General features: G+C 45.2%; 1 protein-coding gene across 1 annotated transcript in view; it reads left to right on the plus strand.

Annotated features, from left to right (window-relative positions):
• The first annotated feature begins 529 nt into the window (after nt 1–529).
• Nucleotides 530–13,198, plus strand: part of LOC107307528 (C-type lectin domain family 17, member A-like) — a 30,138-nt gene continuing 17,469 nt past the window's right edge. The window contains exons 1-4 of the mRNA XM_085535601.1: nt 530–673; nt 4,241–4,294; nt 6,933–7,052; nt 10,358–10,405. Coding sequence (XP_085391727.1) covers nt 598–673; nt 4,241–4,294; nt 6,933–7,052; nt 10,358–10,405 — 298 coding nt within the window. The 5' untranslated portion in view covers nt 530–597. The remainder of the gene's footprint in view (nt 674–4,240; nt 4,295–6,932; nt 7,053–10,357; nt 10,406–13,198) is intronic.

The following is a 13,198-nucleotide window of genomic DNA, read 5'->3' on the forward strand; positions in this document are numbered from 1 at the left end:
CGACAAAACCCCATAGACCCTCTTAAGGGGAACTGAAACCTTTTATGGGGCGGAACCCAATATGGGCCCAAACCCAATATGGGGTGGAACCCGATATGGGGTGGAACCCTTTAATATGGGGCGGAACCCAATATGGGGCGGAACCCAATATGGGGCGGAACACAATATGGGCTGGAACCCTTTTATATGGGGCTGAACCCGATATGGGGCCGAACCCTTTAATGTGGGGCGGAAACCAATATGGGGCGGAACCCTTTTATATGGGGAGGAACCTGATATGGGGCCGAACCCAATATGGGGTCAAACCCAATATGGGGCGGAACCCTTTAATATGGGGCTGAACCCAATATGGGGCTGAACCCAATATGGGGCCAAACCCAATATGGGGCCAAACCCAATATGGGGCCAAACCCAATATGGGGCGGAACCCTTTAATATGGGGCGGAACCCTTTAATATGGGGCTGAACCCAATATGGGGCGGAACCCTTTAATATGGGGCGGAACCGGAGGCGGTTCCGGGTTCATAGGGTTCCCATAGGGTTCAATGAGATATAGGATGGTTTATAGGATGTTTTAGGGTCGGATCTGGATCTTCCATGGCCCTACAAGAGACTTATGGCAACTGGTTGGGTCCCCCTCCCATCCCAGCCAAGAGGTTGGCGAGACAAGCAGGTAAATTTGGGGTAAAAAAAGACGATTTTGGGGCTGTTTCTTTGGTTGGGTGGGAGGAGGGGAGGATTGTTGTGTGTATTGATGCTGGGTGGAGCAAGGGAGAATGGGACTAAATATGGGTGTTTTCTTGCTTAAAATGACCCAAAATCGCCCTTTTTTGCCCCATTTCACCCCTATTCTTGCTTAAAATAACCCAAAATCTCCAATTTTTGCCCCATTTCACCCCTATTCTTGCTTAAAATGACCCAAAATCGCCTGTTTTTGCCCCATTTCCCCCCTATTCTTCCTTAAAATGACCCAAAATCGCCCTTTTTTGCCCCATTTCCCCCCAACCTCCATGTTGAATCCATATTGGTGTTATTCTTGTTATTCTTGCTTAAAATGACCCAAAATTGCCATTTTTTGCCCCATTTTCACACCCCAACTTCCAGACTGAATTCAGACAAGTGTTCTTCTTGCTGAAAATGACCCAAAATCCACAGGTTTTGCCCCAAAATCGCCTGTTTTTGCCCAATTTCACCCATAACTTCCATGCTGAATCCATATTGGTGTTATTTGAATCCATATTGCTCTTATTCTGGCTTAAAATTACCCAAAATCGCCCAGTTTTGCCCCATTTCATCCCTCAACCTCAATGCTGATTCCATATAGGTGTTATTCTTGCTATTCTGGCTTAAAATGACCCAAAATTGCCCGTTTTTGCCCCATTTCCCCCCCAACCACAATGCTGAATCCATATTGGTGTTATTCTTGCTAATCTTGTTTAAAATGACCCAAAATTGCCTTTTTTTGCCCCATTTCACCCCACAGCGTCCATGCTGAATCCATATTGGTGTTATTTGAATCCATATTGCTCTTATTCTTCCTTAAAATGACCCAAAATCGCCCTTTTTTGCCCCATTTCCCCCCAACCTCCATGCTGAATCCATATTGGTGTTATTCTTGCTATTCCTGCCTAAAATGACCCAAAATCGACTGGTTTTGCCCCATTTCATCCCTCAACCTCAATGCTGATTCCATATTGGTGTTATTCTTGCTAATCTTGCTTAAAATGACCCAAAATTGCCTTTTTTTGCCCCATTTCACCCCACAGCGTCCATGCTGAATCAATATTGGTGTTATTTGAATCCATATTTCTCTTATTCTGGCTTAAAATGACCCAAAATCACCAGTTTTTGCCCCATTTCATCCCCCAATCTCAATGCTAATTCCATATCGGTGTTATTCTTGCTATTCTTGCTTAAAATTACCCAAAATCGCCCTTTTTTGTCCCATTTCCCCCTATTCTTGCCTAAAATGACCCAAAATCGCCCTTTTTTGCCCCATTTCCCCCCTATTCTTCCTTAAAATGACCCCAAATCGCCCTTTTTTACCCCATTTCATCCCTATTCTTGCCTAAAATGACCCAAAATCGCCCTTTTTTGCCTCATTTCACCCCTATTCTTGCCTAAAATGACCTAAAATCGCCTTTTTTTGCCCCATTTTACCTCTATTCTTGCCTAAAATGACCCAAAATCGCCCATTTTTGCCCCATTTCCCCCCTATTTCTTGCTTAAAATGACCCAAAATCGCCCTTTTTTGCCCCATTTTCGCCCCTATTCTGCCTTAAAATGACCCAAAATCGCCCTTTTTTGCCCCATTTTCCCCCTATTCTTGCCTAAAATGACCCAAAATCGCTCATTTTTTGCCCCATTTCCCCCCTATTCTTGCCTAAAATGACCCAAAATCGCCCTTTTTTGCCCCATTTCCCCCCTATTCTTGCCTAAAATGACCCAAAATCGCCCTTTTTTGCCCCATTTCACTCCTATACTTGCTTAAAATGACCCAAAATCGCCCTTTTTTGCCCCATTTCCCCCCTATTCTTGCCTATAATGACCCAAAATCGCCCTTTTTTGCCCCATTTCCCCCCAATTCTTGCTTAAAATGACCCAAAATCGCCCTTTTTTGCCCCATTTCCCCCCTATTCTTGCCTATAATGACCCAAAATCGCCCTTTTTTGCCCCATTTCCCCCCAATTCTTGCTTAAAATGACCCAAAATCGCCTTTTTTTGCCCCATTTCCCCCTATTCTTCCGTAAAATGACCCAAAATCGCCCTTTTTTGCCCCATTTCCCCCCTATTCTTGCCTAAAATGACCAAAAATCGCCCTTTTTTGTCCCATTTCCCCCCTATTCTTGCCTAAAATGACCCAAAATCGCCAATTTTTGCCCTATTTCCCCCCTATTCTTGCTTAAAATGACCCAAAATCGCCATTTTTTGCCCCATTTTCCCCCTATTCTTCCTTAAAATGACCCAAAATCTCCAATTTTTGCCTCATTTCCCCCCTATTCTTGCCTAAAATGACCCAAAATCGCCCTTTTTTGCCCCATTTCCCCCTATTCTTCCTTAAAATGACCCAAAATCGCCCTTTTTTGCCCCATTTCCCCCCTATTCTTCATTAAAATGACCCAAAATCGCCCTTTTTTGCCCCATTTCCCCCCTATTCTTGCTTAAAATGACCCAAAATCGCCCTTTTTTGCCCCATTTCACCCCTATTTCTGCTTAAAATGACCCAAAATCGCCCTTTTTTGCCCCATTTCCCCCCTATTCTTGCTTAAAATGACCCAAAATCGCCCTTTTTTGCCCCATTTCACCCCTATTCTTGCTTAAAATGACCCAAAATCGCCCTTTTTTGCCCCATTTCCCCCCTATTCTTGCTTAAAATGACCCAAAATCGCCCATTTTTGCCCCATTTCCCACTATTCTTGCTTAAAATGACCCAAAATCTCCCTTTTTTGCCCCATTTCCCCACTATTCTTCCTTTAAATGACCCAAAATCGCCCTTTTTTGCCCCATTTCCCCCTATTCTTGCTTAAAATGACCCAAAATCGCCCTTTTTTGCCCCATTTCCCCCCTATTCTTGCCTAAAATGACCCAAAATCACCTTTTTTGGCCTCATTTCCCCCCTATTCTGCATTAAAATGACCCAAAATCGCCCTTTTTTTGCCCCATTTCCCCCCTATTCTTCCTTAAAATGACCCAAAATCGCCCTTTTTTGCCCCATTTCCCCCCTATTCTTGCCTAAAATGACCCAAAATCGCCCTTTTTTGCCCCATTTCCCCCATTCTTGCCTAAAATGACCCAAAATCGCCCTTTTTTGCCCCATTTCCCCCCTATTCTTGCTTAAAAAGACCCAAAATCGTTCTTTTTTGCCTCATTTCCCCCCTATTCTTGCTTAAAATGACCCAAAATCGCCATTTTTTGCCCCATTTCCCCCCTATTCTTCCTTAAAATGACCCAAAATCGCCCATTTTTGCCCCATTTCCCCCCTATTCTTGCCTAAAATGACCCAAAATCGCCCTTTTTTGCCCCATTTCCCCCCTATTCTTGCCTAAAATGACCCAAAATCGCCCGTTTTTGCCCCATTTCCCCCCTATTCTTGCCTAAAATGACCCAAAATCGCCCTTTTTTGCCCCATTTCCCCCCTATTCTTGCCTAAAATGACCCAAAATCGCCCTTTTTTGCCCCATTTCACCCCTATTCTTGCTTAAAATGACCCAAAATCGCCCTTTTTTGCCCCATTTTCCAGCAGGGATTTACTCGGTCGCAGGTAACGTGGCTCCCATTGGTCCCTTCAGGTCGGGTGAGTCCTTTATTTTCTCCTTTTTTGGCCTTTTTTGACCCATTTTTTCACTTTTTGGCCCTAAAATGGGATCTTAGCACCCATAGAATCCAATGGGGATCGATTAAAGGTGGATGGGATTGGTTGGATGGGAGATATTCAATCCCTAAATCCACCAATGGGATGACAGCAATGGATGGGATCCACCAATGGGATCGTCCCAATTGAAGGGATCCACCAATGGGATCGCACCAGTGGAAAGGATCCACCAATGGGATTACCCCAATGGATGGGATCCACCAATGGGATCCACACAGTGGAAGGGATCCACCAATGGGATCGCACCAATGGGAGGGATCCACCAATGGGGTCCACCCAATGGAAGGGATCCACCAATGGGATCACAGCAATGGAAGGGATCGGCCAATGGGATTAACCCAATGGATGGGGTCCACCTATGGGATCAACCCAATGGGAGGGATTCACCAATGGGATCAACCCAATGGAAGGGATCCACCAATGGGATTAACCCAATGGATGGGGTCCACCAATGGGATCAACCCAATGGGAGGGATCCTCCAATGGGATCCACACAGTGGAAGGGATCCACCAATGGGATCACAGCAATGGAAGGGATCCACCAATGGGATCACCCCATATCTCTGCCCCATAAGTTGTTCTCTGCCCCATAAGTTGTTCCCTGCCCCATATATTGTTCCCTACCCCATATATTGTTCTGCCCCATATCTTGTTCCCTGCCCCATATATTGTTCCCTACCCCATATATTGTTCTCAGCCCCATATATTGTTCCCTGCCCCATATATTGTTCCCTACCCCATATACTGTCCTCTGCCCCATATATTGTTCTGCCCCATATATTGTTCCCTGCTCCATAAGTTGTTCTCTGCCCCATATATTGTTCTCTGCCCCATATATTGTTCTCTGCCCCATATGATGTCCAGCCCCATACATTGTTCTGCCCCATATATTGTTCTCAGCCCCATATATTGTTCCCTACCCCATATATTGCTCTGCCCCATATATTGCTCTGCCCCATATATTGTTCCCTGCTCCATATATTGTCCTCTGCCCCATATCTTGTTCTGCCCCATATATTGTTCCCTGCCCCATATATTGTCCTCTGCCCCATATATTGTTCCCTACCCCATACATTGTTCTTCCCCATATGTTGTCCTCTGCCCCATATATTGTTCTGCCCTATATATATTGTTCCCTGCCCCATATATTGTTCCCTGCCCCATATATTGTTCACTATCCCATATACTGTTCTGCCCCATATGATGTCCAGCCCCATACATTGTTCTGCCTCATATCTTGTCCTCTGCCCCATATATTGTTCCCTGCCCCATATATTGTTCTGCCTCATATATTGTTCTGCCCCATATATTGTTCCCTGCCCCATATATTGTTCTGCCCCATATATTGTTCCCTACCCCATATATTGTCCTCTGCCCCATATATTGCTCCCTACCCCATATATTGTTCTGCCCCATGTATTGTTCGCTGCCCCATATCTTGTTCTGCCCCATATCTTGTTCTGCCCCATATATTGTCCTCTGCCCCATATATTGTTCTGCCCCATATATTGTCCTCTGCCCCATAAGTTGTTCTCTGCCCCATATATTGTTCTCTGCCCCATATATTTTCCTCTGCCCCATATATTGTTCTGCCCCATATATTTTCCTCTGCCCCATATATTGTTCCCTACCCCATACATTGTTCTGCCCCATATATTGTCCTCTGCCCCCTAAGTTGTTCTCAGCCCCATATATTGTTCTGCCCCATATATTGTTCTCTGCCCCATATATTATTCCCTGCCCCATATATTGTTCTGCCCCATATACTATTCCCTGCCCCATACATTGTTCCGCCCCATATATTGTTCCCTGCCCCATATATTGTCCTCTGCCCCATATATTGCTCCCTACCCCATATCTTGTTCTGCCCCATATATTGTTCCCTGCCCCATATATTGTCCTCTGCCCCATATATTGTTCCCTGCCCCATATATTGTCCTCTGCCCCATATATTGTTCCCTACCCCATACATTGTTCTGCCCCATATATTGTTCTGCCCCATATATTGTTCCCTGCCCCATATCTTGTTCTGCCCCATATATTTTTCCCTGGCCCATATATTGTTCTGCCCCATATATTGTCCTCTGCCCCATATCTTGTTCCCTGCCCCATATATTGTTCCCTACCCCATATATTGTTCTGCCCCATATATTGTTCCCTGCCCCATATATTGTCCTCTGCCCCATATATTGTTCTGCCCCATATATTGTTCTGCCCCATAAGTTGTTCTCTGCCCCATATGATGTCCAGCCCCATACATTGTTCTGCCCCATATATTGTTCCCTGCCCCATATCTTGTTCCCTGCCCCATATATTGTTCTCTGCCCCATATATTGCTCTGCCCCATATATTGTTAGGGAACAACATCCCTGTCCCATATGATGTTCTGCCCCATATAATGTTCTGCCCCATATAATGTTCTGCCCCATATATTGTCCTCTGCCCCATATATTGTTCTCTGCCCCATATGATGTCCAGCCCCATACATTGTTCTGCCCCATATATTGTTCCCTACCCCATATGTTGTTCCCTGCCCCATAAGTTGTCCTCTGCCCCATAGCGTCCCCCGCCAGCTTTGCTGATGACGACGACTACGACGACGTCTCGGTGTCGGGGTCGGATCGTGGCTCCAAACCAGCCCCATCCAATGAGGATCTACAGAGCAAAGGGGGAAGCGCAGGTAGGACCCAAATCCCCCCAATTTCACCCCAAAATACACCCAAATCACCCCAAAATACTCCAAAATCACCCCAAATCTCCCTAAAATACCCCCAAAACAACCTAAAATACCCCCAAATCACCCCAAAATACCCCCAAATCACCCAAAATCTCCCCAAAATACCCAAAAACAACCCCAAATACCCCCAAATCACCCTAAAATACCCCAAATCACCCAAAATCTCCCCAAAATACCCCAAAAACAACCCCAAATACCCCAAAATCACCCCAAAATACCCCCAAATCACCCCAAATCACCTCAAAATACACCAAAAACTACCTAAAATACCCCCAAATCACCCCAAAATACCCCAATTTCACCCCAAAATACCCCCAAATCACCCCAAATCACCTCAAAATACACCAAAAACTATCTAAAATTCCCCAAAATCACCCCAAAATACCCCAAAATCAAACCAAAATCACCCTAAAATACCCCAAAATCAGCCTAAAATACCCCCAAATCACACTATAATACCCCAAAATTATCCTAAAATACCCAAAAATACCCCAAATCAACCTATATTAACCTAAAAACACCCCAAAATACCCCCAAATCACCCCAAAATACCCTAAAAACACCCCCAAGTACCCCAAAATCACCCTAAAATGCCCCAGAATCACCCTAAAATACCCCAGAATACCCCAAAATCACCCCAAAATACCCCAAAATCACCCAATAATAACCTAAAAACAACCAAAATACCCCCAAAATACCCTAAAAACACCCCAAAATACCCCAATATCACCCCAAAATACCCCAAAATAACCGAAAATTAACCTAAAAACACCCCCAAAATACCCCAAAAACACCCCAAAATAACCTAAGAACACCCTAAAATACCCCAGTATCACCCGAAAATACCACAAAATCACCCTAAAATACCCCCAAATCAACCTATAACAACCTAAAAACACCCCAAAATACCCTAAAACCACCCCAAAATACACCAAAATCACCCCAAAATACACCAATATCACTCCAAAATACCCCAAAACCACCCTATAATAACCTAAAAACACATCAAAATACCCACAAAACACCCCAAAATACCCAAAAAACACCCCAAAATACCCTAATAAGACCCTAAAATACCCCAAAATCACCATAAAATACCCTAAAATCACCCCAGAATACCAACAAACACCCTAGAATACATCAAAATCACCCCAAAATACCCTAAAAACAACCCAAAATACCCCCAAATCACCGCAAAATAACCCAAAATCACACCAAAATACCCAAAAAACCACCCCAAAATATCCTAAAAACACCCTAAAATACCTCAAAATCACCCCCAAATACCCCAGATTCACCCCAAAATCCCTTAAAAACACCTGAAATGACCCCAAAATCACCCTAAAGTACCCCAAATCACCCTAAAATACTGAAAAACACCCTAAAATACCCCAAAATACCCCCCAAACACCCCAAAATACCCCCCAAACACCCCAAAATACCCCCAAATCACCCTAAAATCACCCCAATATCACCCTAAAATACCCCCAAATACCCCAAAATCTCCCTAAAATACCCCAAAACACCCTAAATTACCCCCAGTATCACCACAAAATACCCTAAAACCTCCGTAAAATACCCCCAAATCACCCTAAAATACACCCAAATCACCCTAAAATACCCCAAAATCTTCATAAGATACCCCAAAACACCCTAAAATACCCCAAAACACCCTAAAATACCCCAAAATCACCACAAAATACCCCCAAAACCCCCAAAATTCCCCAAAATCACCCTAAAATACCCCATAATCACCCTAAAATACTCCCAAATCACCCCAAAATACACCAAAATCACCCTAAAATACCCCCAAATACCCCAAAATACCCCAAAATCACCCCAAAATCACCCCAAAATACCCCCAAAATCACCCTAAAATACCCCCAAATCACCCAAATACCCCAAAATCACCCTGAATTACCCCAAAATCACCACAATATATCCCCCAAATCACCCTAAAATACCCCAAAATCTCCCTAAAATACCCCCAAAACCCCCAAAATACCCCAAAATCACCCTAAAAAACCCCAAAATCACCCCAAAATCTCTCTAAAATACCCCCAGAATCACCCCAAAATACCCCAAAACCTCCGTAAAATACCCCAAAATCACCCCAATATCACCCTAAAATACCCCAAAATCACCCTAAAATACCCCAAAATCACCCTAAAACACCCCAAAATACCCCAAAATCACCCTAAAATACCCCAAAACCCCCAAAATACCCCCAAAACACCCTAAAATACCCCAAAATCACCCTAAAATACCGCAAAACACCCTAAAACACCCCAAAATCACCCTAAAATACCCCAAATCTCCCTAAAATACCCCAAAACACCCTAAAATACCCCCAAATCACCACAAAATACCCCAAAATCACCCTAAAATACCCCAAAATACCCCCAAATCTCCCTAAAATACCCCCAAATCACCCCAAAATACACCAAAATCACCCTAAAATACCCCCAAAACACCCCAAAAAACCCCAAAACACCCCAAAATCACACTAAAATACACAAAAAAAGCCTAAAATACTCCAAAATCACCGTAAAATACCCCAAAATCACCCCAATATCACCTTAAAATACCCCAAAATACCCCAAAATCACCCTAAAATCACCCCAATATCACCCTAAAATGCCCCAAAATCACTCTATAATACCCTAAAATCTCCCTAAAACACCCCCAAAAAACCCTAAAATACCCCAAAATCACCCTAAAATACCCAAAATCACCCCAATATCACCTTAAAATACCCCAAAATACCCAAAATCACCCCAAAATACCCCCAAAATCACCCTAAAATACCCCCAAATCACCACAAAATACCCCAAAATCAGCCTAAAATACCCCAAAATCACCACAAAATACCCCAAAATCACCCCAAAATACCCCAAAATACCCCCAAAAAACCCTAAAATACCCCAAAATCACCTCAAAATCACCCGAAAATACCCCACAATCACCCAAATACCCCAAAATCATCCTAATTTACCCCAAAATCACCCAAATACCCCAAAATCTCCCTAAAATACCCCCAAATCACCCCAAAATACCCCAAAATCACCCCAAAATACCCCAAATCACCACAATATATCCACAAAATCACCCTAAAATACCCCAAAATCACCCTAAAATACCCCAAAATACCCCAATATCACCCTAAAATACCCCAAAATCACCCCAAAATACCCCAAAATACCCTAAAATCACCCTAAACCCATCACTTTTTGGCTATTTCTTTATAGGGGTTTATATCTTGGCTGGGGAAGCGCCATCAAACCCCGTAAAGACGGGTGAGTCCTATTGAATTCAATGGGGGATCCCAAAGGGATCGAGTGGAATGGGATCAATGGGGGATCCCATAGGGATCAATGGGGGATCCCATAGGGAATAATGGGGGATCCCATAGGGATCAATGGGGGATCCCATAGGGATTAATGGGGGATCCCATAGGGATCAATGGGGGATCCCATAGGGAATAATGGGGGATCCCAATGGGATCGAATGGAATGGGATCAGTGGGGGATCCCATAGGGATCAATGGGGGATCCCATAGGGATTAATGGGGGATCCAATAGGGATTAATGGGGGATCCCATAGGGATCAATGGGGGATCCCATAGGGATTAATGGGGGATCCCATAGGGAATAATGGGGGATCCCATAGGGATCAGTGGGGGATCCCATAGAGATTAATGGGGGATCCCATAGGGAATAATGGGGGATCCCAATGGGATCGAATGGAATGGGATCAGTGGGGGATCCCATAGGGAATAATGGGGGATCCCATAGGGATCAGTGGGGGATCCCATAGGGAATAATGGGGGATCCCATAGGGAATAATGGGGGATTCCAATGGGATTAATGGGGGACCCCATAGGGATCAATGGGGGATCCCAAAGGGATCAGATGGGATGGGATCAATGGGGGATCCCATAGGGATTAATGGGGGATCCCATAGGGATTAATGGGGGATCCCAATGGGATCGAATGGAATGGGATCAATAGGGGATCCCATAGGGATTAATGGGGATCCCATAGGGATTAATGGGGGATACCATAGGGATCAATGGGGGATCCCAATGGGATCGAATGGAATGGGATTAATAGGGGATCCCAATGGGATTAATGGGGGATCCATTAGGGAATAATGGGGGATCCCATAGGGATTAATGGGGGATCCATTAGGGAATAATGGGGGATCCCATAGGGATCAATGGGGGATCCCAATGGGATCGAATGGAATGGGATCAGTGGGGGATCCCATAGGGAATAATGGGGGATCCCAAAGGGATCGAGTGGAATGGGATCAATGGGGGATCCCATAGGGATTAATGTGGATCCCATAGGGATTAATGGGGGATCCCATAGGGATCAATGGGGGATCCCATAGGGAATAATGGGGGATCCCATAGGGATCAAATGGAATGGGATTAATGGGGGATCCAATAGGGACTAATGGGGGATCCCAATGGGATCGAATGTAATGGGATCAATCGTGGATCCCATAGGGAATAATGGGGGATCCCAATGGGATCGAATGGAATGGGATCAATGGGGGATCCCATAGGGAATAATGGGGAATCCCATAGGGATCAATGGGGGATCCCAATGGGATCGAATGGAATGGGATCAGTGGGGGATCCCATAGGGATTAATGGGGGATCCCATAGGGATTAATGGGGGATCCCATAGGGAAGAATGGGGGATCCCATAGGGATTAATGGGGGATCCAATAGGGATTAATGGGGGATCCCATAGGGATCAATGGGGGATCCCAATGGGATCGAATGGAATGGGATCAATGGGGGATCCCATAGGGATTAATGGGGGATCCCATAGGGAATAATGGAGGATCCCATAGGGATTAATGGGGGATCCCATAGGGATTAATGAGGGATCCCATAGGGATTAATGAGGGATCCTAAAGGGATCAATGGGGGATCCCATAGGGATTAATGGGGGATCCCATAGGGAATAATGGGGGATCCCATAGGGATCAATGGGGGATCCCATAGGGAATAATGGGGGATCCCATAGGGATTAATGGGGGATCCCATAGGGATCAATGGAAGATCCCATAGGGAATAATGGGGGATCCCATAGGGATCAGTGGGGGATCCCATAGGGATTAATGGGGGATCCCATAGGGATCAATGGGGGATCCCATAGGGATTAATGGGGGATCCCATAGGGAATAATGGGGGATCCCATAGGGATCAGTGGGGGATCCCATAGGGATTAATGGGGGATCCCATAGGGAATAATGGGGGATCCCATAGGGATTAATGGGGGATCCCATAGGGAATAATGGGGGATCCCATAGGGATTAATGGGGGATCCCATAGGGATCAATGGAAGATCCCATAGGGAATAATGGGGGATCCCATAGGGATCAGTGGGGGATCCCATAGGGATTAATGGGGGATCCCATAGGGATCAATGGGGGATCCCATAGGGATTAATGGGGGATCCCATAGGGAATAATGGGGGATCCCATAGGGATCAGTGGGGGATCCCATAGGGATTAATGGGGGATCCCATAGGGAATAATGGGGGATCCCAATGGGATCGAATGGAATTGGATCAATGGGGGATCCCATAGGGATTAATGGGGGATCCCATAGGGAACAATGAGGGATCCCATAGGGATTAATGGGGGATCCCAAAGGGTTCGAATGGAATGGGGCCATGAGGGTCCCATAGGGATTAATGGGGGATCCCAATGGGATCGAGTGGAATGGGATCAATGGGGGATCCCATAGGGAATACTAGGGGATCCCATAGGGAATAATGGGGGATCCAATAGGGATTAATGGGGGATCCCATAGGGATCAATGGGGGATCCCATAGGGATTAATGGGGGATCCCAATGGGATCAAATGGAATGGGATCAATGGGGGATCCCATAGGGAATAATGGGGGATCCCATAGGGAATAATGGGGGATCCAACAGGGATTAATGGGGGATCCCATAGGGATTAATGGGGGATCCCAATGGGATCGAATGGAATGGGATCAGTGGGGGATCCCATAGGGAATAATTGGGGATCCCATAGGGATTAATGGGGGATCCCATAGGGATCA

The sequence above is a fragment of the Coturnix japonica genome, unplaced genomic scaffold (genome assembly GCF_054131305.1).
Source record: "Coturnix japonica strain WE unplaced genomic scaffold, WE-NBRP24 Scf139, whole genome shotgun sequence".
Classification (NCBI taxonomy): Eukaryota; Metazoa; Chordata; class Aves; order Galliformes; family Phasianidae; genus Coturnix; species Coturnix japonica.